The following is a 26972-nucleotide window of genomic DNA, read 5'->3' as shown; positions in this document are numbered from 1 at the left end:
CCACAACTTCTATTTATAAACAATAAAGCTGGCTTAGCTTTAATTATTGATTCCTTTATATATAAGAAGAGAATTAGTGCTTTATGTTTGATGTGTGTCTATTACTCTTTTACAGTGTGTTACATTGCTTGCAAGCTGGTATGTATGCATGGAGTCTCAGTTTCTTCAGAAGAAGCTATTCAAAGACAGATTTTGGTAAGCCCTGATTAATTGAAGAAATGAAATAAGATTAAATGACACAGTATTTACTTCTATGAAAATAATTCAACTTAGTATTAATCTGGAAAAGCCTTTAGTGTTATCCAGTTGTAAAAATATAAGAAATAAATCAGTCTTTTTACCTGCTCTAGGTCTGGCACCGCAGTGCCCCAAGATATCTGATAGATATCTTAATCTCAGGCAGCAAAGCCTCTTACCCATCCCATATCACATTGCCAAAGGCCTCTCTCTAAGCCTGGCAACAATCTCTCTACCCATCCAGTTCCCAAGGCAGGCTGCCACCATGGCAGAAATAGATATCCTAATTCCACGGCATCCCACACACTCTCCCAAATTCAATTCTCCACAAGAAAGAACACACAACACAATAACTTCTTATCCAATTGATAAGATATAATTGTCCACCTAAACATACAAAGCCCTGTATACATCCATCCCTTAAGAACATTCATAACAACCTGTAAAGGTACAGTGTGGAATCTCTCCTCCTCCCTCCTCTTTTTTCCTCAAACTTTTCTCCCTCCCATCCTTCCTTCTCATCCAATGACAGGCCTTGTTCTATTCTGTACTGGCCCTCACCTGTATTTTACAAATTAAATGGGGAGAAGGTTCTGCTGAAGTCACCTGAGTACAAGACTAGGCAGCAGTCCTTGGGGCAGCAGAATTAGCATCAAAATACAGATAACTCCAGGGCAAACCAGAACATTAGCCATGTTTCTTTTTTATTAGTATAGGTAGTATAGTTGTAGTTCTTATAAGTATTGTACTTAATAGAATGCTTCAATGAAGAAAATATTGAAATATAATCCTATATTTACGAATTCTTTTATACATTTTTCACCTCCGGTTTGATGGATTTCTTTTCTATGCCAGGTATGGTAGCACATACTTATAATTGCAGTACTTAGGAATCTAAGGCAGGAGGATCTCAAATTTGAAGTCAGCTTGGGATATATATATATACATATATATATATATATATGTATATATATATACACACACACACACACACACACACACATATATATATATATATATATTCACACTAGTCTGTTTCAGAAAAAAAAAACCCAGACTTTTTGTGAAAAATTTGAACTATTCAGCAATGAAAGCAATGAAAGGAGTTCAGGATTAGTTGATTGATTTCTTTTGATTATTTGAGACAGCATTTCGTAGCCCACGATTTTAGCTGGCTTTCTAATTGCTGTGACAAAGTACTATGATATAACAACATGAAGGAAGGGTATATTTTGGCTCATGGTTTCAGAGGTATCAGTCTGTCATGGCATAATGCATGTGGTAAAGCAGAGCATTTCACATCATACTAGCCAGAAAGCCAAGAAAAGGCATGAAGGAAACCAAGTAGCACATGTCTGTAATACTATTTCGGGGGAGGGGTGGGTGCCGAGGAAGGAGGATTGAGGAAAGTTAGAGGCCATTTCAGACTATTCAGTCAAGAGCAGGGTGATCAAAGAGGTGTATATCAAGACTGTCCCAATATCTGTCCCTCAAAATGGAAGTAATCAGAGACGAGGTAGCCCCAAGAACTTGTTCCTAGTGCCTGACTTTTTCCAGGCAGTTCTGTCTCACTGACATTTCCAGTAGCACCGCCAGCTGAAGACTAATTTTCAAGCACATGAGCCTCTGGGGGACATTTCATATTCAAACCATAGACCCCAGGCTTAGTTGGAACTTATAATCCTCCTGCCTCAGCCTCCTGAGGTGCTGAGATTACATGTGTATGCCACTGGCCTGGCTTACTTGCTTATTTATTTACTTATTTATTACTTATTTCATTAAAGAATATATGTTTGGGTGTTTTACCTGCACCATTTGTGTGACTAGTGCCCCTGAAGTCCAGAAAAGGGCATCATATTTCTTGCACCCAGAGTCACAGATGGTTTTGAATCACTTTGTGGGTGCTGGGAATCAAACCTGGGACCTATGGAAGAGCAGCAATTGCTCTTAACCACTGAGTATCTCTTCAGCCCTACATTTTTTGAGACAGAATCTCACTATGCAGCCCTGGCTGTCCTGAAATTTGTTATGTAGACCAAACTGGTCTTGAACTCAGAGACATACTCCTGTCTTTACCTCTACCTCCCTGGTACTGGGATTAAAGGTGGGTGTCACCATGCCTGACTGTTTATTTACTTTTGAGACAAGACTCTCAAAATTCTAATTTTGTTAAAGGAAAATTGTAATAGGTAATTCTAATTCTAATAGGCAACAAGGTAATTCTAATAGGTAATGACTCTTATTACCCACTCTAATTTCAAACTACTTGTCTCAAGTGATCTTCTTGTGCCAGTCTCCTAAGTATCTCGGACTGTGGTCTTATATATCTAGCGAGCTTATGGCATGTGCAGTATGAAACCGAGGTATGGATTCTAGCCCTGTGACTTACTAGCTATATTACCTTGAAAGATTACTTTTATTATTTGTAAAATGAGGAGAGTAGTATTTGTCGTGCAGTGCCATAGGGTTAAAATTATAGTTTTATGAGAAGTGCTTTGTGAACTATAAGTGAGTACAAATAGGTGAATATGCTAATAGTATATAAACAAACACCTGTCATATGTGATGGGATATAACTATGTTGAATGTGGGGGTTTACTTTATTGTATTTCCCTTCTTTCAAAGACTGAAGTCACCCAAGTGTTTTGTGCAGCCTTTATAAAATGCTATCTCAACTGTCCAGTCATGGCTGGAACAGAAAGTCATCCTTTTTAGTTATTAATATTTAAAAACAGTTTAGTAGCTTGGCATAGCCCAACTATACGGGTTTGGATCCCATTTCTTACATTTACAAGGCAAGCACTAAGGTGCTAAAGCAATAAAGATCAACAAGCATGCACTGACTGGTTTTGTGTGTCAACTTGACACAAGCTGGAGTTATCACAGAGAAAGGAGCCTCAGTTGTGGAAATGACTCCATGAGACCCAGCTGTAAGGCATTTTCTCATCTAGTGATGAAGGTGGGAGGACCCAGCCCATTGTGAGTGGAGCCATCCCTGGGCTGGTGGTCTTGGGTTCTATAAGAGAGCAAGCTGAGCAAGCCAGGGGAATCAAGCCAGTAAGAAACATCCCTCTATGGCCTCTGCATCAGCTCCTGCTTCCTGACCTGCTTGAGTTCCAGTCCTGACTTCCTTTGGTGATGAACAGCAATGTGGAAGTGTAAACTGAATAAACCCTTTCCTCCCCAACTTGCTTCTTGGTCATGATGTTTGTGCAGGAATAGAAACCCTGACTAAGACAAAGCATAAAGGAAAATCAATTAAGACAGTACCACTGTTCCTCCATTTTTTACCACTAAATAAAATAATCAATTCATGGCAACTCTTCTTTTTTCTTTTTAATTTTTAAAACTTTTATTAAGTTTTCAGTTAGTATATATACTAAGTGATAGGTTTCATTATGTTATTTTGATAAATGTGTGTAATTGTACTTTGCTTATATTAACCTCCCTATTACCCTCTTCTGACATCTTTCCCCCTCCCTTTATTTCCTTCCTCTCTCAAATAGTCTCCTTTTTAGTTCCGTGGTATGTGTGTGGAGAGAGAGATTCTACATATGAAAGAAAGTGTGTGATATTTCTAAGTGTGATTTATTTTCCTTTAACATGATAGTTTATAATACTATCCATTTTTTTCTGCAAAGTATATTATATTTATATTGTTCTTCTTTATGGGTGAATAAAACTCTACCATGTATATTTGCCACATTTTGTTTATTATTCATCTGCTGATGAATGTCTATACTTATTCTGTATCTTGGTGGTTGTGGCTAGTGCTCCAATAATCACAGATGTGCCTATATTTCTGTGCTGTGCTGACTTAGATTCCTAGGGCTGTTCGCCTTTGAGTAGTAGAGCTGAGTCCATTGGCAGTTCTATTTTAGGTTTTTTCTTTTTTCAGAAGCCTCTATACATTATATTAATTTACATCCCCTGTGTACAATAGGTCTTTCCACATTTCCCTCTGCATCTCCTTAGCATTCTTTGTTCCTTTTTCTCTTGATGGTAGCTAGTCTGATTGGAGTAAGATAGAATCTTAATGTGGTTTTCATTTTTAGATTCTGGTGGATAATGGTGTTGAAATTTTTTCATATATTTATTGGCCAATTATATTTCTTTGAGAATTTTCTGTTTATTTATTTATTTAATGGCAAGGTCTTTTTTTTTCCATCTTTATTAACTTGAGTATTTCTTATTTACATTTTGACTGTTATTCCCCTTCCCAGTTTCCGGGCCAACATCCCCCTAAGCCCTCCCCCCCCTTCTATATGTGTGTTCCCCTCCCCATCCTCCCCCCATTACCGCCCTCCCCCAACAATCACGTTCACTGGGGGTTCAGTCTTAGCAGGACCAAGGGCTTCCCCTTCCACTGGTGCTCTTACTAGGCTATTCATTGCTAACTATGAGGTTGGAGCCCAGGGTCAGTCCATATATAGTCTTTGGGTAGTGGCTTAGTCCCTGGAAGCTCTGGTTGGTTGGCATTGTTGTTCATATGGGGTCTTGAGCCCCTTCAAGCTCTTTCAGTCCTTTCTCTGATTCCTTCAACGGGGGTCCCGTTCTCAGTTCAGTGGTTTGCTGCTGGCATTCGCCTCTGTATTTGCTGTATTCTGGCTGTGTCTCTCAGGAGCGATCTACATCCGGCTCCTGTCGGTCTGCACTTCTTTGCTTCATCCATCTTGTCTAATTGGATGACTGTATATGTATGGGCCACATGTGGGGCAGACTCTGAATGGGTGTTCCTTCAGTCTCTGTTCTAAACTTTGCCTCCCTATTCCCTCCCAAGGGTATTCTTGTTCCCCTTTTAAAGAAGGAGTGAAGCATTCACATTTTGGTCATCCTTCTTGAGTTTCATGTGTTCTGTGCATCTAGGGTAATTCAAGCATTTGGGCTAATATCCACTTATCAATGAGTGCATACCATGTGTGTTTTTCTGTGATTGGGTTACCTCACTCAGGATGATATTTTTCAGTTCCATCTAATGGCAAGGTCTTACTAAGTAGTCTGGGCTGGGCTGGAACTAACAATATATCAGTTTGGCCTTGAACTTGCATTGATGACCTTCCTTCCTCTGCTGAGATTATAGATGTGTACAATTACACCTTACTTGGTCTTAAGTCTTTGAGTTCTTTATATATTTTAGATAGTAATCCTCTATCAGATATATAGATGTACATAATTTCTCTCCCATTATGTAGTCTGTTTCATTCTATAGTTTTCTTTGCTGGGCAAAAGCATTTTTCTTTTGTGGAACTTCATTTGTCAATTGGGATTATATCCTGTGCTAATTTAGGAGTCCTATGCAGACTACCCTTGCCAGAAGTTATATCTTGAAGTAATTTTATTATATTTTCTTCTAGCAGTTCCGCTTTTCAGGTCTTACATTAAAATCTTTGATCCATTTTGAATTGATTTTTTTTGTATGACCTTTAGTTTTATTTGTCTGTGTATGGATATCCAGTTTTCCTAACACCATTTGATGAAGAGACTGCTACCCCCCACCCTACCCCAGGCTTTGTTTTCCATACTTTTGTCAAAAAGCTAGATTGGTGTAGATGTGCAAATTATCTCTGTATCCTTTATTTTAATTAATCTATCTGACTGTTCTGTGCCGGTAAAATGTTGTTTTTGTACTGTGACTCTGTATTGTAATTTGACACCAGGTATTTTGACACCTTGGCATTGTTCTTTCTGCCTAGGATTGTTTGGCTATTCAGGATCTTTTATGCTTCCATATGACTTCCCATTTGTTTGAATAGCTTCATTGGAATTATCTTACATATATTTTTAAAAAAATGGATCAGTATACACAGTAACCGGTTTTTATCGTGGGATACTCATACACACTTTATTTTTGTTGATTTTCTTTCTTTACTCTCTCTCCAACTATCTGCACCTAAGACCCTGTTTAGATAGGAAGAGGGAAGGAGACATACATACATGTAATTTGGGAGAAATATATATGTTTAGATAAATTATTTTAACTTTGTGATGTAGGGTGTCAAATACTAATTTCCAGTTTGATCCATTCTACTAAAAAATTTCATGATTTTTATATTTTTGTGGCTCAATAAAAATTTTGTTGTGTGTGCCACATTTTATTATCAATTCATCTGTAAATGGATATTGAGGTTGGCTCTATTTCATAGCATTTTCTTAGTAATGCAGCAGAAAACATGGTTGACAGATAGCTCCGTGTTATGTCGATTTATTGTCCATGTGGTGGGTTAAATGACAATGGCTCCTAGGCTCATCATACGCTTGGGTACTTGGTCCCCAGCTGATAACACTGTTTGGTAAGGGTTAGAAAGCGTGGCCTTGTGAGAGGAGATGTGTCACTAGGGGGCAGCTTTGAGGCTTCAGAAGCTCACACCACTTCCAGTGTGCTTGCTCTGTGTCCTGCTGGTGGATCGAGCTATGAGGTCTCAGCTGTTCCTACCACCATGCTTTTGTTTGGCCATCACTGACTTTAACCTCCTGAAACCATAAGCTCAGTTAAATGCTTCCTTTTATAAGTCACTTTGTTCAGGGTGTTTTAAATCACAGCAATAGAAATCACTGAGATAATGCAGGACAGTATAGCTGGTTCGAATGGTAGATCCCTTTTTACATTTTTCAAAAATCTCCAGATTCACATAGTGGCTATAAAAGTTTATAATCCCAACAACTAGTGAATAAAGGTTTCTCATCCCCCACATTCCTGCCAGAATTTGTTATCTTTTGTTTTTTTTTTTTTAAGATTTATTTAATTTATATATGTGAGTACACTGTAGCTGTCTTGAGACACACCAGAAGAGGGCATCAGATCCCATTACAGATGGTTGTGAGCCACCATGTGGTTGCTGGGAATTGAACTCAGGACCTCTGGAAGAGCAGTCAGTGCTCTTAACCGCTGAGCCATCTCTCCAGCCCGAAAACCATTTTCTTTTTTTTTTCTCCATCTTTATTAACTTGGGTATTTCTTATTTACATTTCAATTGTTGTTCCCTTTCCTGATTTCCAGGCCAACATCCCCCTAACCCCTCCCCTCCCCTTCTATATGGGTGTTCCCCTCCCCATCCTCCCTCCATTACCGCCCTCCCCCCAACAATCACGTTGACTGGAGGTTCAGTCTTAGCAGGACCAAGGGCTTCCCCTTCCACTGGTGCTTACTAGGCTATTCATTGCTACCTATGAGGTCAGAGTCCAGGGTCAGTCCATATGTAGTCTTTAGGTAGTGGCTTAGTCCCTGGAAGCTCTGGTTTGTTGGCATTGTTGTTCATAGAAAACCATTTTCTATCCATTTGCCCCTAGTTGATGTCTTTCCTTGATGATGAAATACATTTTTTTTTTTTTGGATCTCGCTTGCTAGTCTGTCATCTTACTAGAGAATTGAGGCCATCAATATTGAGTTATTAATGAACAGTAATTATTTAAAAGCTTTGTAAGCCATCAAATAGCATTCCTCGTTGGCCTTTATTTCAGTTTCTGCTTCCAGGTTTCCTGCTTTGGATTTCTTCACAGAATTTCCTCAGTGACAAGGAACCCTTTTCTCCCGATGTTGCTTTTGCTCATGGTGTTTATTATGGTAATAGAAAGCAAAGTAGAACATTATTGTAGGGTTGGTTTGTCTATTTGGAATCTTTTATGTTTCCACATGAATTTTTAGATTTCTTCCCCTTTGCTTTGTGAAAATTATCATCAGCATTTTCATGGAGATTGTGGTCCATTCACAATATCGATTTGGCCAATCCATGAGCATGGAAGATTTTTCTGTTTTCCATTGTCTCATTCATTTGTGGTATCTCATCTATTCTTTTTTTCCAACATAACATTTTTATTGATTCTCTGGGAGCTGCATATCATGCTTCCCAATCCCAGTCCCTTCCCAGTCCTTGCATGTCCTCCCTCCCTTGTGAGCCCCCCAAAAGAAGTAAAAAAAATAAGAAAAAAGAAAGACAAACAAACAAACAACATAAAACAAATCCACTTTATGTTATCTATGTATCACTGGAACATGGCCAATGTCTCCGTGCCTGACCCTTAAATAGAACTGAGTCCTTTCCCTCCCATCCCTTTGTCAGAATCCATCAATCCTGGAGAGCTACACTTCTTCAGCATCTCCCTTACACTTTTAACGAGTTCTTTGGTGGCTTCTGTCTAGGCTGTTACTTTTTGGAGGGTAAGGGTTGTCACCAAAGCCTCCTATGTCCCTCTTTCTCAACTGTGTGTCTGCAGTCATCAGTATCATGGCAAAAGTAGTCTTCTTCCTTTTCATGGTCAGTGTGGGAGCATGGATCGTGGGCCTCTACATGGTTTCTGGCAAGAGAACATACTGTGAACACGGGCCTCTGACCCAGACAAGGCCCTCTGAGCCAGCAAGGATACAGACAACACAGTGACTTCAGGTGGCAGCACAGGCCACCCACAATAATATGGCCCTCCCTCCCCTTGGCAACATAGCCTATGGACGTGGCTTCAGGCTATAGCACAGACCAGCAACTTCTGCATGGCCAGGGCAGGGTAATTTGTGTGTGGGTGCCTGCCCGCCTGCCTGCCTGCTTGCCTGCCTGCCTGCCTGGTTCTTATTGTAAAAGTTTACATTGTAAAAGTCTTTCACTTCCTTGGTGAGGTTTATTCCTAAGTATCATATCATATTGTAGCATGCCCTCTCCTATCCTATGCTATCCTTCATCGGCCTTTAGAATGCTAGGATTTCACCTCCTTTCACACCCAGTACTGTTTGTTTTTGTGTTTTGTATGTTTTTTTTCCAGTTTTTCAAGATGATGTCTTGCTGTGTAGCTCTAGATGGCTTGAAACTTATTAATGTCGGCTCTGATCTTGAATTTGTGGTAATCATCCTGTTACTGTTTGCCAAGTATTGGGAGCGTAGGCATGTGCCACTGGTCAAAATATTGTTTTAATGGGATAGGAATATAGCTAAATAAATGGAAAAAAAATCACATATATCCCTTGTTTTAGATTAAAAACTTACTATGTAGCCCAGCCTGGGTTTTGTAATCCTTCTGCATGAGTATTCAAAGTGCTAGAATTACTGGGGTGCACCCTAACACTTTACTAGATTTCATGTATACTCTTCTCCATTTGAGTTTTCACTGAGGTAGTAATATATCTCTATGTAGCAATATCTATTTTTGTGTGTATCTAGGCATTTCTCACTTTAAAAATAGCTTTGGGGGCCAGAGATAGCGCTCAGTGGTTAGCAGCCCTGGCTGCTTTAGAGGACTGGTGCTTGATTCTTAGCACACACATGGTAGTTTACAACCAGCTAGAACTGCAGGTCCAGGGTATCTTGACAGCCCCTTCTGACCTCCCTAGGCACTAGGCATGTACACTGTCTATTTCAAAAACCAATATGCATAAATAAAATAATAAGTAAAAGTGTCTCTGTACTACCAACTGAATATATATTACTATATTCAATTGGAGGTACCTTGATGTAGTGCCTGTCACATGCTAGGTAAGCACTCCAGTGAGCTACTTCCTCAGCTGTCATTGCCAGTTTAAAGGACATTATTTGTAACCACTTCTGTTTTCATTTTCAGGGTTACTTCCATATATCTTTTGGGGGAGGGAGGGGTTTGAGACAGAGTCTTACTTCATAGCTCTGGTTGTCTTGGAACTCACTATGTAGACCAAGACTAGCCTCAAACAGACAGAGATTTGCCTGCCTCTACCTCTCCAGTGCCGAGATTAAAGGCATGCACTACCATGCCCAGCCTACCTTAATCATATGCTTTTATCACCCTTTTGATTTTCTAAGGCATAACAAAATATCACAAATTGCATAGCTAAAATAACAGAAATTAATTTTATCTTAATTAATTTTTGCTGGTTGATGATCAAGATGTCAGCATATTTAATTTCTTCATGATTTCCAGTTATCCCCCTTCTGACTTTGGTCCTTGCATGACCTTTCCTCCCAGTACATTCATTCCTTGTTCACCTTTGTATATAAAAAGGATATCAGTAAGATCCTGTATCTTGTAAGGATATCAGTAAGATCTCATTAGGATCTTTGCTACAAATTGTATTTAATATTATTATGATGATGATGAATATTTTAATGTGTGTACATGCATGTCACAGCACAAGTGGAGAACAGAGGAAAACACCATGGAATCAGTTCTCTCCTTTCATCTTTATATGGAACCTGAGGTGAATGACAGGGGCCTTTACCCAGTGAAACTGCTTGCCAGCTCTTGTGTAGATTCTTTTTTTCAAAATTTATTACACATTTTATTTATTTACATTTCAAATGTTATCCCCTTTCCCACTTTCCCCTCTGGAAACCCCCTATCCCATCCTCCCTCTGTCTGCTTCTATGAAGGTGTCTCCCACCCACTCCTTCCTGCCTTCCTGCCCTGGCATTTCCCTACACTGGGGCATCCAGCCTTCACAGGACAAAGGGCTTCTCACATTCATGCCCAACAAGGCCATCCTCTGCTACATATGCAGCCGGAGCCATGGGTCTGTCCATGTGTACTCTGGATGGTGGTTTAGTCCCTGGGAAATCTGGTTGGTTGGTATTGTTGTTCCTATGGGGTTGCAAATCCCTTCAGCTCTGTCAGTCCTCTCTCAAATTCCTCCACTGGGGACTCTCCAATGGATGGCTGTGAGCATTCGCCTCTGTATTTGTCATGCTCTGGCAGAGCCTTTCAGGAGACAGGTATATCAGGCTCCTGTCAGCAAGCACTTTTTGACATCCACAATAGTGTCTGGGTTTGGTATCTATATATGGGATGCATCCCCCGATGGGGCAGTCTGTGGATGGCCTTTCCTTCAGTCTCTGCTCCATACTTTGCCTCCATATTTTCTCCTATGACTATTTTGTTCTCCCTTCTAAGAAGAACTAAAGCATCTACACTTTGGTCATCCTACTTCTTGAGCTTCATGTTGTCTGGATTGTATCTTGGGTATTCTGAGCTTTTGTGCTAATATCCACTTATCAGTGAGTGTATACCATGTGTGTTCTTTTGTGACTGGGTTACCTCAATCGGAATGATATTTTCTTTCTTTCTCTTTTCTTTCTCTTTTCTTTCTTTCTTTCTTTCTTTCTTTCTTTCTTTCTTCTTTCCTTTCTTTGTGAACATTTTCTTTTCAAGATGGCTTTTCTTTTTTTTTAAATTGGATATTTCTTTATTTACATTTCAAATGTTATTCTCTTTCCCGGTTTCCTGGATATAAGCCTGCTATCCCATCCCTCTCCCCTTCTATAAAGGTGTTCCCCTCCCCACCCACATCCCTCTTCTTACCCCCAACATTCCCTACACTAGGGGTCCAACCTTGGTAGGACCAAGGGCTTCTGTTTCCTTCCATTGGTGTCCCAACAAGGCTATTCTCTGCTACATATGCAGCTGGAGCCATGGATCAGTCCATGTATAGTTTTTAGGTAGTGGTTTAGTCCCTGGAAGCTCTGGTTAGTTGGCATTGTTATTATTATGGGGTTGCAAGCCCTTCAGCTCTTTCAATCCTTTCTCTAATTCCTCCAACGGGGGTCCTGTTCTCAGTTCAGTGGTTGGCTGCTAGCATTCGCCTCTATATTTGACATGCTTTGGTTGTGTCTCTCAGGAGAGATCTATATCCAGTTCCTGTCAGCATGCACTTCTTAGCTTCATCCATCTTATCTAGTTTTGATGGCTGTGTGTATATGGGCCACATGTGGGGCAGGTTCTGAATGGCTGTTCTTTCAGTTTCTGCTCCAATCTTTGCCCCCATATCCCCTCCTATGAATATTTTTGTTCCCACTTTTAAGAAGGGGTGAAGCATCCACACTTTGGTCATCCTTCTTCTTGAGCTTCAAGTGGTCTATGGATTGCATCTTGGGTAATTTGAGCTTTTGGACTAATAACCATTTATCAGTGAGTGCATACCATGTGCGTTTTTTCTGTGATTGGGTTACCTCACTCAGGATGATATTTTCTAGTTCAATCCATTTGCCTATGAATTTCATGAAGGCATTGTTTTTGATAGCTGAGTAGTACTCCATTGTGTAGATGTACCACGTTTTCTGAATCCATTCCTCTTTTGAAGGGCATCTGGGTTCTTTCCACCTTCTGGCTATTATAAATAAGGCTTCTATGAACATAGTGGAGCATGTGTCTTTGTTGCATGTTGGAGTATCTTTTCAGTATATGCCCAGGAGAGGTATAGCTGGGTCCTCAGGTAGTGCAATGTCCAATTTTCTGAGAAACCTCCAGACTGATTTCCAGAGTGGTTGTACCAGTTTGCAATCCCACCAACAATGGAGGAGTGTTCCTCTTTCTCCACATCCTCGCCAGCATTTATTGTCACCTTTTTTTTTCTTTTTTTGAAAGTACCTTTCTTTTTTTTTTAATAAGGTGAATTGCTTTATTTTTATTTTTTATTTTTTACTGGATATATTTCTTTATTTACATTTCGAATGTTATTCCCTTTCCTGATTTTCTGTCCATAAGCCCTCTAACCTTTCTCCCTTCCCCATAAGGGTGTCCCCCCATACACCCCTGGTTACCACCCCTCCGACATTCACCTGTACTAGGGGTCCAACCTTGGCAGGACCAAGGGCTTCCTTCCCCTTCCACTGGTGCCCAACAAGGCTATCCTTTGCTACATATGCAGTTGGAGCCCTGGGTCAGTCCATGTATAGTCTTTGGGTAGTGTCACCTGAGTTTTTGATCTTAGCCATTTTGACTGGTGTGAGGAGGAATCTCATGGTTGTTTTGATTTGCATTTCCCTGATGATTAAGGATGTTGAACATTTCTTTAGGTACTTCTCAGCTATTTGGTATTCCTCAGCTGAGAATTTTTTGTTCAGCTCTACACCCCATTTTTAATAGGGTTATTTGGTCCTCTGTAGTCTAACTTCTTGAGTTCTTTGTATATACTGGATATTAGCCTTCTATTGGATGTAGGATTGGTAAAGCTCTTTTCCCAGTCTGTTGGTTGCCACTTTGTCCTAATGACAGTGTCCTTTGCCTTACAGAAGCTTTGCCATTTTATGAGGTCCATTTGTTGATTCTTGATCTTAGAGCATAATCTATTGGTGTTCTGTTCAGGAAAATTTCCCCTGTGCCCATGTGTTGAGACTCTTTCCCACGTTCTCTTCTATTAGTTTCAGTGTATCTGGTTTGATGTGGAGGTCCTTGATCCACTTGGACTTAAGCTTTGTACAAGGAGAAAAGAATGGGTCGATTTGCATTTTTCTACCTGCTGACTGCCAGGTGAACCAACACCATTTGTTGAAAATGCTGTCTTTTTTCCAATGGATCATTTTAGCTCCTTTGTCAAAGATCAAGTGACCATAGGTGTGTGAGTTCATTTCTGGATCTTCAATTCTATTCCATTGATCTACTTGACTGTTTCTTTACCAATACCTTGCAGTTTTTTTTTAAATCACGATTTCTCTGTAATACAGCTTGAGGTCAGGGATGCTGATTCCCCAGAAGTTCTTTTATGGTTGAAAATACTTTTCGCTATCCTGGGATTTTATTATTCCAAATGAATTTGCAAATTGCTCTTTCTAACTCTGAAGAATTGAGTTGGAATTTTGATGGGGACTGCATTGAATCTGTAGATTGCTTTTGGGAAGATGACCGTTTTTATTACATTAATCCCGCCAATCCATGAGCATGGGTGATCTTTCCATCTTCTGAGATCTTCAATTTCTTTCTTCAGAGACTTGAAGTTTTTGTCATATAGATCTTTCACTTGCTTGGTTAGAGTCACCCCAAGGTATTTTATGTTGTTTGTGACTTTGGTTAAGGGAGTCATTTCCCTAATTCCTTTCCAGCCTGTTTATCCTTTGAGTAGAGGAAGGCTACTGATTTGTTTGAGTTAATTTTATATCTGACCACTTTGCTGAAGTTGTTTATCAGGCTTAGTAGTTCTCTGGTGGAATTTTTGGGGATCACTTAAGTATACAATCATATCATCTGCAAATAGTGATATTTTGACTTCTTGCTTTCCAATTTGTATGTATCCTTTGACCTCCTTTTGTTATCTAATTGCTCTGGCTAGGACTTTGAGTACTATATTGAATAGGTAGGGGGAGAGTGGGCAGCCTTGTCAGTTCCTGATTTTAGTGGGATTGATTCACGTTTCTCTCCATTTAGTTTGATGTCAGCTCTAGTTTAATGTATATCGCTTTTACTATGTTTAGGTATGGGCATTGAATTCCTGATCTTTCCAAGATGTTTATCATGAAGGGGTGTTGACTTTTGTCAAATGCTTTCTCAGCATCTAATGAAATGATCATGTGTTTTTTTTCCTTTGAGTTTGTTTATGGGTGGATTATGTTGATGGATTTCTGTATATTGAACCATCCCTGCATCCCTGGGATGAAGCCTACTTACTTGATCATGGTGAATGATCATTTTGTTGTGTTCTTGGATTCAGTTTGTGAGAATTTTATTGAGTATTTTTGCACCGATATTCATGAGGGAAATTGGTCTGAAGTTCTCTTTCTTTATAGGGTCTTTGTGTGGTTTAGGCATAAGTGTAATTGTGGTTTCAAAGAATGAATTGGGTAGTGTTCCTTCTGTTTCTATTTTGTGGAATAGTTTGAAGAGTATTAGCCATAGGTCTTCTTTGAAGGTCTGATAGAATTCTGCACTCAACCCATCTGGTCCTGAGCTTTTTTTGGTTGGGAGACTTTTAGTGACTGCTTCTATTTCTTTTCGGGTTGTGGAATTGTTCAGATGGTTTATCTGATCCTGATTTAACTTTGGTACCTGGTATCTGTCTAGAAAATTGTCCATTTCCTCTAGATTTTCCAGTTTTGTGGAATATAGGCTGTTGTAGTAGTATCTGATGATTTTTTGAATGTCCTCAGATTCTATAGTTATGTCTCCCTTTTCATTTCTGATTTCATTAGTTTGGCTACTGTCTCTGTGCCCTCTGGTTAGTCTGGCTAAGGGTTTATCTATCTTGTTGATTTTCTCAAAGAACCAGTTCCTGATTGTTTTGAATCTTTGTATAGTTCTTTTTGTTTCTACTTGGTTGATAACAGCCTGGAATTTGATTATTTCCTGCTGTCTACTCTTCTTGGGTGTATTTGCTTCTTTTTGTTCTAAAGCTTTCAGGTGTTTTGTCAAGCTGCTAGTTGTATGCTCTCTCCAGTTTCTTTTTGGAGGCACTCAGAGGTATGAGTTTTCTTCTCATCACTGCTTTTGCTGTGTCCCATAAGTTTGGGTATGTTGGGCCTTTCTTTTCATTAAATTCTAAAAGGCCTTTAATATCTTTATTTTTTCCTTGACCAAGTTGTCACTGAGTAGAGAATTGTTGAGCTTCCATGTGTATGTGGGCTTTCTGTAGATTTTATTGTTATTGAAGACCAGCCTTAGTCTCTGGTGATCCGATAGGATGCATGGGATTATTTCAATCTTCCTGTATCTGTTGAGGCCTGTTTTGTGACCTTTTCAATTTTGGAGAAGGTACCATGAGCTGCTGAGAAGGTACATTCTTTTGTTTTAGTATGAACTGTTCTATAGATATCTTTTAAATCCATTTGGCTCATGACTTCTCTTAGTCTGTCTATGTCTCTGTTTAATTTCTGTTTCCATGATCTGTCCATTGATGAGAATGGCGTGTTGAAGTCTCCCACTATTATTGTCTGAGGTGCAATGTGTGCTTTCAGCTTTATGAATGTGGGTGTCCTTTCATTTGGTGCTTAGATGTTCAGAATTGAGAGTTCATCTTGGTAGATTTTTTTCCTTTTATGAGTATGAAGTGTCTTTCCTTATCTTTTTTTGATAACTTTTGGTTGAAAATCAAATTTATTCGATTTATTAGAATGGCTACTCCAGCTTGTTTCTTCGGACCATTTGCTTGGAAAAGGTTTTCCACCCTTTTAGTCTGAGTCTGTCTTTGTCACTGAGGTGCATTTCCTGTATGCAGCAAAGTGCTGGGTCCTGTTTACATACCCAGTCTGTTAGTCTGTCTTTTTATTGGGGAATTGAGTCCATTGATGTTAAGAGATATTAAGGAAAAGTGATTGTTGCTTCCTGTTATTTTTGTTGTTAGAGGTGAAATTATGTTTTTGTGGCTATCTTCTTTTGTGTTTTTTGCAAGATTACTTTCTAGGGTGTAGCTTCCCTCCTTGTGTTGAAGTTTTCTATCTATTATCCTTTGTAGGGCTGGATTTATGGAAAGATATTATGTAAATTTGGTTTTGTCTTGAAATATCTTGGTTTCTCCATGTATATTAATTGAGAGTTTTGCTGTAGATAGTACCCTGGTCTGGTATTTGTGTGCTCTTAGGGTTTGTATGACATCTGTCCAGGATCTTCTGGCTTTCATAGTCTCTGGTGAGAAGTCTGGTGTGATTCTGATAGGTCTGCCTCTATATTTTACTTGACCTTTTCCCCTTACTGCTTTTAATATTCTTTATTTGTTTTGTGCACTTGGTGTTTTGACTATTATGTGATGAGGGGAGTTTCTTTTCTGGTCCAATCTATTTGGAATTCTGTAGGCTCCTTGTATGTTTATGGGCATCTCTTTCTTTAGGTTAGGGAAGTTTTCTTCTATAATTTTGTTGAAGATATTTGCAAAGTTGGGAGTCTTTGCTCTCTTCTATACCTATTATCCTTAGGTTTGTTCTTTTCATTGTGCCCTGGATTTCCTGGATGGTTTGGCTTAGGAGCATTTTGCATTTTGCTTTTCCTTGACAGTTGTGTCAATGTTTTTTTCTATAGTATCTTTTGTCCCTGAGATTCTCTCTTCTATCTCTTGTATTCTGTTGGTGATGCTTACATCTACGACTCCTGATCTCTTTCCTAGGTTTTCTTTCTCCAGGGTTGTCTCCTTTTGTGCTTTCTTTATTGTTTCCATTTCCATGTTTTAGATCCTGTATGGTTTTGTTCAATTCCTTCACCTGTTTGGTTGCGTTTGACTGTAATTCTTTAAGGGATACTTGTGTTTCCTCTTTAAGGTCTTCTATCTGTTTATCTTTGTCCTCCCTTTCTTTAAGGGAGTTATTCATGTCCTTCTTAGTGTCTCCTATCTTCATCATGAGATGTGATTTTAAATTCAAGTCTTGCTTTCCCAGTGTGTTGGTGTATCCAGGACTTTCTGTGGTTGGAGAACTGGGTTCTGATGATGCCAAGTAGCCTTGGTTTCTGTTGCTTAGGTTCTTGTTCTTGCCTCTCACCATCTGGTTATCTCTAGTATCTGTTAGTCTTAGTGCCTTTGACTGGAGCTTGTCCCTCCTGTGAGCTTGTGAGCCCGTGATCTTAGGTGTGTCAGCACTCCTGGGAGACCTGCCCTCTCTGGGCAGGGTTTGGGTTTGGAGAGCTGTGCCTCAGTGTTAACTCCAGGGTGCAGAAGGAGACAGGAAGCTTTTTAAAATTTTTAATGGTTTTATTTCTTTACCTTTCAGATATTATCCCACTTTCCAGTGTCCCCTCCACAAACTTCCTATTGCCTTACCCCTCTCCCCTGTCTCTATGAGGGTGCTCCTCCCTCCTGCCTCAGCACCTTAGCATTCCTTTACACTGAGGCATCCAGCCTTCACAAGACCAAGGACTTCTCCTCCCATTGATGCCAGACAATGCCATCCTCTGCTACATATGCAGCTGGAGTCATGGGTCCATCCCTGTGTATTCTTGGGATGGTGGTTTAGTCCCTGGGAGCTCTGGGAGGTCTGGTCAGTTGATGTTGTTGTTCCTCTTATGGGGTTACAAACCTCTTCAGCTCCTTTGGTCCTTGCCCTAACTCCTCCAGTGGGGTCCCTGCACTCAGTCCGATGTTTGGCTGTGTGCCTCTGCATCTCTATTGGTCAGGCTCTCATTTTAACATAATTATCTCTTCAAGGCCCTATGTTCAAATGTGCTCATACATTTGAAGTGAGGGCTTCAACATACAATTTTTATGAAGTGGCAATTTTTCTATATTAATAACTCATTCTTGGATTTAATGGTAGAAAGGATGTTTAGTATATGTGAGGTTTTGTGTTCAAGTCCCAGCACTGCAAACAAAAAACCAAAAACCTCAACACTAAAACAACTCTTTTTTTAAAAATATTTACTTATTTATTTATTTTATGTATATGAGTACACTGTAGCTGTCTTCAAACTCACCAGAAGAGGGCATCAGATCCTGTTATAGATGGTTGTGAGCCACCATGTGGTTGCTGGGAATTGAACTCAGGACCGCTGTAAGCCAGAGCTCTTTTTTTTTTTTTTTTTCAGAGCTGGGGACCGAACCCAGGACCTTGTGCATGCTAGGCAAGCGCTCTACCACTGAGCTAAATCCCCAACCCCTCTAAGCCAGAGCTCTTAACTGCTGAGCCATCTCTCCAACCCAGAACAACTAATTCTTGATTTATCAGTTTTATATTATCTATTTACTTAGAATTATGATATAAGGAGTTATTTCCTGTTATATTATGTTCTCTGATCTTTTCTCCATTTTTATAGTAAAACTTATATGTAAAACTTACTTGATGGTTATCTTTAAAGTATTTTTTGAGAGAGGGTCTCTCTGTGTAGTCCTTATAAGCTTGGAAATCTTTAAAAATACAAACAATACATTTTCCCCATAACTTTTGAAGATTAAATCTTTACTTTCCATTTGGTTAGAGTATTCATACCTTCACCATTCTACCTCTCTTCCCCTTTAACCTACATTTCTTAATTCTCCTCCTTCGGGTATTCTTTTTGAGTGGGATGTTCTTTCATGGAATTGTTTTTCCTCATTAAATTTGAGGTTTCTCGATAGTCTTCTTTGAATACTGAGTCACACTATACTAACTTGAACCACATGACAGATGGAGGATTAAGACCAGATATTTTGCACTGATCTATGTTGTCAGCTATCTGAATCTCTTTATTTCTTTTCAGCCCAAGAGCTGTATTTATTGCTATTTTCTCAAGGGAAGATAGAGACGTTTTGTGGGGAGGCTAATTACTTGATGTTTCTGCTTTTCACATAAAGGGGTGTTTGAATATTTTCTATATTTGTGCATTTATGATGAGAGTTTTTGTCTTATTTGTTTTTCTGCTTTTAGAGATTTCTCCTAATTTCTGGTCCATTGAGAATGCCTCTGAATTTCCAGGACTCTTGTTGAATTAGAGGCGTACTTTTTACTGTCATTTCTGGGGATCTATACTAGAAGAGGTGGCTGTACCATATGCTCACTCTTTTATCTCAATTCAGTCCTTATTTGTGTCCACAGCATTTATGCATATTATGTATCAGCTATTGATTACCTATCAGTTACAGTATTGAGAGCATTTTCCGGTCATGACAAGTAAAGGCTATTTAACAATATGTAAATTCTAACTATTCAAAATATTGGGATAGGGCTGGGCTGGAGAGATTGCTCAGAGGTTAAGAGTACTGAATGCACTTCCAGAATTCTTAAGTTCAATTTCCCAGCAACCACATGGTGTCTCATAACTACCTATAGTGAGATCTGGAAGCATACATGCAATACATAACACTGACTATAATAAATAAATAAACATTAAAAAGAAATCCTTAAAAATATTGGAGTAATAATTGGAATTTTTGAAAACATACATGACTAAAATATTAAAAATATTTTCTCAGAAGATGCATATTTAAGTCATTGCTCTGCATTTTTGTGCTATGTTTGTGATGAAATAGTCAGACAAAAATCAATGTCGATGAGAAAATATTTATTTGGCCTACAATTCCAGGTCACAGTCCATTGTTGAAAGCAAGTCAAGGCAGGAACTGAAGCAGTCATATTGTGTCTACTTGTGTCTATAGTCAAGATCAATGAGAGAATTTACACATCCATACTTGCTTGCTCTCATCTGGTTCTCTCCCGCTTTATCTAGTACACTATCTCCTTCCTAGGAAATGACAGCACCCACACTGTGCTGGGTCTTTCTACATCAGCTAAGAAGCAAGAGACTCTCTGAGCAGATCTACAGGCCAATCTGCCCTTGATAACTTCTCATTAAGACTCTCTTCCCAGGTGATTCTAGGTTGTGGAGGTTGACCTTTAAAAGTAACCAGCACAAACATTAATTTTTTGTTACTGCTTTTCTCAAGACCCCTTCTCTTAAGTTGAAATTCAAAGCAGAGCGCAGAACTCTAGAAAGTGCTGATGGCTGGTTTTTTTCCCTGTATACCATATCTCAATATATAGGGAAACTATGTTCTCCAATATTTTTTCAACCAATTAGAGAGAGGTGTGAAGTTTTAAAATAATTTCCTACCTTCTGTTTTCTAGATGAATATGAAAACAGGAAAACAATGGTTGGATACTGGAAATGCTCAGATTGCTGATGAATTTTTTCAAGCTGCCATGGCTGTAAGTTACTACTGATTTTGAGCAGTGGAAATTATTAGTAACATCTGTGGTAGGTCTCATGCTTGTGTTTTTTTTTATTTTTCAGAATCTGGAGAAATTATATAGCAGATTAATGCAGAGCTGCCACACTGAGACTAACTTGTCCCTGTATAAGAACACGGTGGAGAAGGGCATCTTCCATGTGCTTTCTTACCAAGCTGAGTCAGTAGGTATCATAAGCACAGTGGCCTTACAACGGGATATCTATAGGATATGATAGTTGATATTACTAGTGGTGACTGTAATCTGTGTAGCATGAATGAGGGTGAAAAGAAAGAATAGCTAAGCATAATTTCAATCACTTCATTTAACATCTGTATTTATGACAACAACTATTTTTTTTTGAAATACTGTCTCTGAAAGTCTCATTTTAAACTATTATTTTTTTCAAATATATGGATTTGTGATATGCACGGTACATGCATGCGAGCATGTGGGAAGGGTGTGCCTTTGTGTCTACATGTAGAGGTCAGAGCAAGACATCACGTGTCTTCCTCTATAATTCTGTGCCTTAGTCCCTTGAAGCAGGTCCCTGATTGGACAAGGAGCTTGCTGTTTGGGTTAGGCTGGCTGACCTAGTATGTGCTGAGCTCATGCTTGGAGAGCAGTTGCTCTTACCTACTGAGCCATCTACCCAACCTTGAGATTCTCTTACATTCACAATGTCTTCAAAGATGCCTTCTTATTTATGATTGTTCAGTGTTTTCCACTGATATTTAAAAGTCTTCTGGTTTTATGTAAATATTAAAATTTCAAAATTGTTCTCTATCATTTGTTGCTTTATTGGTTTCCTTAGTTTGTCATTATGGAGTTAGGCATGTATTTTTAGTTGGCAAAATGTTAACTATGATGAATTTGCCTATGGCAATTCTGGAAATGAAAGAAGCCTTAAATATAATATTATTTTAACATTGTTATTGATATATAATTTTATACCGTAAGATACACCTATTTATAATGTACCAGTAATTTTAATATATTTCTATTATAAGTATTTAATATAAATTTAATAGATATATTTATATTTAATGTAAACATAAATCAATTTTCTGTCTCTGTAAATGTGCCTATTATGGGCATTTCATGCAGGTAGAGATGGACAGTAGGTGATTTTTATGATTAATTTTTATTTAGCATAATTGTTTAAGGCTTAATCACATTGCGTCATGCTTCACTCTGCAGATTTGCAGATAAATAAGTGTTTATTTAACCATTCATTCACTGATAGACATTTGAATTGTTTCCAGTATTTGGTTATTATTCATTATACTGTGAATATTTATGTATAGAGTTTTGTATCTGCATGTTTTTATTTTTCTTGGGTATATACCTAGAAGTGGAATTGCTGAGTAGCCTGGTAAGTGTAACTATTTTTAATTAGAAATTTTTTTTTTGAGAAACTGCCAGATTATCTTCTATGGCGGCCATGCCAACTTACATTTCCGCCAACAGTGTGTGGAAGCTCCACTTTCTCTAGATCTGAAAACTTGACAGTTTCAAGTAATGCTATTTAAGCTCATGATCCATTTTTAGTTTACTTCTAGGTATGAAATGAGATGTCTAACTCTTCTTTTTTGTATACATGGCTATCCAACTATCTCAAATGCCACAGGTTGAGATCCTCTGTTTCCTTGTTAAGTAATCTTGGAACTTTTGTAAAAAAAATTATATCACAAATCTAAGGGCTTAATTTTGGTCTATATTCTACTAAGTAGCTGGATATCTCTGTTGTCATGCTAGCACCAGACTGTCCTGATTACTGTAATTGTATAGTAAGCTTTGAGATGAGGAAGGATGAGTTACCAGTAAAATTTTATTTTGTTGTAACATTTTTTCGAGCATTTTGGGCTCCTTACATTTCCATATGAATTTTAGGATTAACTTGTCACTTTGTACAAAGAAGCCAGTTACAAGTTCAGTAGAGAGAGAGTTGAATCTATACACAATGTTGAGGACTGTTGCTATCTTCATAATATAATGTATTCTGAAATAAAAATTATATTTATTTTCTTCTTTTTAGAGGCAGTATCTCACTATGTGTATACCCCTGTTAGCTTGAAACTCAATGTAGACCAGTCTGGCCTTGAACTCACAGAGGTCTGCCTCTGCCTCCTGAGTGCTGGCAATAAAGGTGTGTACCACCATGACTGGCTCTCCTTTTTCTTATTTTTTTAAAAAGATTTATTTTATGTATGAGTGCACTGTAGCTGTCTTCAGACACACCAGAAGAGGGCATCGGATCCCATTACAGATGGTTATGAGCCACCATGTGGTTGCTGGGAATTGAACTCAGGACCTCTGGAAGAGCAGTCAGTGCTCTTAACCGCTGAGCCATCTCTCCAGCCCTCTTATACTTCCTATTAAAAATTTAAACTGACACAAAATTTATGGGATATATATTTGATATATGTATATATTTTACATTGTTCAAATCTTTTATTTTATGATGATGAAACTGAAGTTAATAGAGGAAACATGATTTACCTGAAGGTTCAAGATCAGAATCAAAATTTTCATTTTTTTGAACCTTTTATATTTTAAGTGATTTTCATAAATGAATACTGTATTCAAATCATTTCTATTTCTTCTTCTCCATTCCCTAACTCTCCTCATGTCCCCTCATCTCAAACTATTGACCTTTCCTTTTTTATTTTACACACACACACACACACACACACACACACACACACACACACACTCCGTGCTGTATCCATTTAGTAGTGCTCATATGTATGTGTTTACAGCTGACCACTTACGATTGGATAACCTGTCAGGAAGCTCATCCTGGAGAAGACTGGTTCTCCCTCTCACAGTACTCATGAATTGCCTCTACCTTTTCAATAGGGGTAGGACCTTGTGAGATTTTCCCCATCTGTATTATTGTCATGTCAACTGTCATGCTGTTGAGATTTCATAGGTGTAACTTCCCTGTTATCCATTCATATATGGATATAATATGATATATGATATCTGATATCTAAATATCCTAGCAGAAATCTAGTCCTCTGGCTCTTAATTCTTTCTGCCCCCCTTTCTGGGATGTTCTCTTATATTTAGGTAGAGAGGTTGCATTGTAGATATGTTAATTGGGGTGGGGCACTCCATGGTCTACTGTTCTCTGTATTTTGACCAGTTATGAATTTCTGTAATAATTTCCATCTGCATCAAAAAAGCTTCTTTGGTGAGGGGTGAGAACTACACTCATCTGTGGGTACAAGGATCAGTGTTTAGAGTACTGTTAGGAATTCCATTGGTTTAGGAGAGAACAAGTTCTCCTCTAGGGTCCATGATTTTATCTGCCATAGCTAGATTTATATTACCAGGCACAAATTTCCTATTATTGGGGAATTTATCCAATTAGATGGCTTCTGCGTACCCACAAGATATACATGCCACTAGGCTTTTTGTCCAATGCTCCCTACACTGCAAATGAGATTGATATATACATGAATTTTTTTCTTTATAATTTTTGTCTTCACTTATATTGTTAATATTTTGTTAACTACTTTAAGGCAATTAAGAAAATACTGATCTAAAGTCTAGCAGGATTTGGATCTATATATTATTACTTTTAGATAGGATATATAGACCTTGAACTCTTATTCTTCCTGCCTCAGTATCCTGGTGGTAAAAGTAAAGGTGTATGCCATTATACTCAGTTTTACACCTTAACTTTTACAATTTGTTATATGACTCTGAAATATCACTTGACATTTATTAGCCTATAAAGGTGAATATTTCAGTTAAGCAAGTTGCTGTATATGTACAAGGCTGCCAATGGCCTATGTACTAGATTGGGACAAAGGTACATTTGTCTTGACAGTAGTTCACATGAAAAAGGTTTGTTTCCAGTGTAATGGTTTATATTGGTTGTCAATTTGACAGTATGTAGAATCACCTAGGAGACAAGCCTCTGGGCATGTCTGTGAGTAGGTTAGGCGATCTAGACGTACCAGTGCTCTAACCTACTCTAGATCACCTACCACCTACCGCCATGCCTTTTCCTGCCATGATGGACTTCCTCTTGAACTGTAATCCAAAAGCTGTAATCCAAAGCAACTTTTAAGTTGCTTTTTGTCAGATTGCCCCTTGTCAACTCGACACACAAATGCATCACTTATTACCAATGAGAACAGTAATACAGCATGTTCTTGTCCAAAATCACAGTTATTCAGGAGCATGAGGCGTTAAGATCACTTGAGACCAGGAGTTTGAGAATAGCCTGAACTACATAGTAAGAGCCTGTGTTAGAGCCTATTTTAATAATATCTAGGTGGGTATTTTGTGTTAATTAGCTACACTTTGTGTATTGTGATTATTTCTAGGCATTGCACATTAAAAATAATTGGATTAGTGTAGAGAATATACCATGTGAAAATATTTGGAGACTATAATGATGTCTATGTTGACAAAACACTGAGAGTAGGAATGACAACCCTTTTCTGAATGTTTTTAGGACTTAGGACTAAAGTATTAAACAGCAGTCAAACTCCACAGAACAGAATGGAAACCGATGGGTAAAACCTACAGGAGGAAAAATTTCAGATCAATGTAAGGAACAACCATTTATTAGATAGTAGCCCTATAAATCTGACAGCTTTGTTGAAAGATATCTAATTCCATTGTCACTAGAAGACGGTAAGCAAAGGTGTGAACATAATACAATTATGTATTCTAGGGAGAATTATTTCATTAGATAGGAAGTTAGATTCCTGTGACTCATAGCTCTCTTAATGCTATGTCTTAGTCAGGGTTTCTATTCCTGAACAAAACATCATGACCAAGGAGCAAGTTGGGGAGGAAAGGGTTTATTCAGTTTACACTTCCACATTGCTGTTCATCACCAAAGGAAGTCAGGACTGGAACTCACACAGGGTAGGAACTTGGAGGCAGGAGCTGATGCAGAGGCCATGGAGGGGTGCTGCTTACTGGATTGCTTCCCCTGGCTTGCTCAGCTTGCTTTTTTATAGAACCTAGGACTACCAGCCCAGGGATGGCACCACCCACAATGGAGCCTCCTACCCTTGATCACTAGTTGAGGAAATGCCTTACATCTGGATCTCATGGAGGCATTTCCTCAAAGGAGGATCCTTTCTCTGTCATAACTCCAGATTGTGTCAAGTTGACACAGAAAACCCACCAGTACATGCTAAGATTCTAGAAATACTTGTAACATTTCTTCAGTGTTCTAGATGCTGATTTTTTCATCTTTATTAAATTGGGTATTTCTTATTTACATTTCAAATGTTAGTCCCTTTCCCGGTTTCCATGCCAACACCCCCTAATCCCTCCCCCTCCCCTTCTATATGGGTGTTCCCCTCCCACACCTCCCCCCATTACCACCCTCCCCACAAGAATCCCGTTCACTGCGGGGGGGGGGGTGTGTGTCCAGCCTTGGCAGGACCAAGGGCTTCCCCTTCCACTGGTGATCTTACTAGGCTATTCATTGCTACCTATGAGGTCAGAGTCCAGGGTCAGTCCATGTATAGTCTTTAGGTAGTGGCTTAGTCCCTGGAAGCTCTGGTTGCTTGGCATTGTTGTACTTTTGGGGTCTCGAGCCCCTTCAAGCTCTTCCAGTTCTTTCTCTGATTCCTTCAATAGGGGTCCCGTTCTCAGTTCAGTGGTTTGCTGCTGGTATTCACCTATGTATTTGCCATATTCTGGCTGTGTCTCTCAGGAGAGATTTACATCCGGTTCCTGTCAGCCTGCACTTCTTTGCTTCATCCATCTTGTCTAATTGGGTGGCTGTATATGTATGGGCCACATGTGGGGCAGGCTCTGAATGGGTGTTCCTTCAGCCTCTGTTCTAAACTTTGCCTCCCTATCCCCTCCCAAGGGTATTCTTGTTCCCCTTCTTAAAGAAGGAGTGAAGCATTGGGTTTCATGTGTTCTATGCACTAGATGCTGATTTTAAAATGGCAGTTTTAGCAAGCTGAAAAATTTAGTAGTGACTACTATCCCGAGAACTATATAATTATTCACTATGTAACTTGTGATAATATCTTTAAGAAATTATAGCGCTGGAATTGAACCTAGGATCTTGGGTATGGTAGGTAATCATTAACTCTACAGCTTAATCTCCAAACTTCCTTTTGGATCACGATTGTAGTCTTCGCTCTTCTGAAACTCACTTTGTAGACCAGGCTGATCTGGAACTCACAGAGATCCACCTTGCCTCTGCCTCCCAAGTGCTAGGATTAAATATGTATACCACACTCAGTTTCCAAATCACTTTTGAAATTGATTTTTTTATTCTGATATATAGTGGATTCTGAGACACTTTGGGCTTTTTTATTTTTTTAATTTTTAATTTTTATAAGGTAGGGTCTCTATGTAACCCCAGTTATTCTGGAACTCAGGTTTACCTGCCTCTACGTGCCAAGTGCTGGGATAAGAGGCATGTGCCACCACACCCAACCATCAGGTGGACTTTTGAGT

The 26972-nt window shown here is 38.9% G+C and overlaps 1 protein-coding gene across 1 annotated transcript in view; it reads left to right on the top strand.

Moving 5' to 3' along the window:
* Tex11 (testis expressed 11) overlaps positions 1–26972 on the top strand; it is a 263533-nt gene that overhangs the window by 35545 nt on the left and 201016 nt on the right. The window contains exons 5-7 of the mRNA XM_008773302.4: positions 116–195; positions 20415–20495; positions 20581–20700. Of these exons, the coding sequence (XP_008771524.1) occupies positions 116–195; positions 20415–20495; positions 20581–20700 (281 nt within the window). The remainder of the gene's footprint in view (positions 1–115; positions 196–20414; positions 20496–20580; positions 20701–26972) is intronic.

The sequence above is a fragment of the Rattus norvegicus genome, chromosome X (genome assembly GCF_036323735.1).
Source record: "Rattus norvegicus strain BN/NHsdMcwi chromosome X, GRCr8, whole genome shotgun sequence".
In the NCBI taxonomy this organism is placed as follows: Eukaryota; Metazoa; Chordata; class Mammalia; order Rodentia; family Muridae; genus Rattus; species Rattus norvegicus.
The sequence above is the reverse complement of the archived record's forward strand: the minus strand, read 5'-3'. Positions and strand labels throughout refer to the sequence as shown.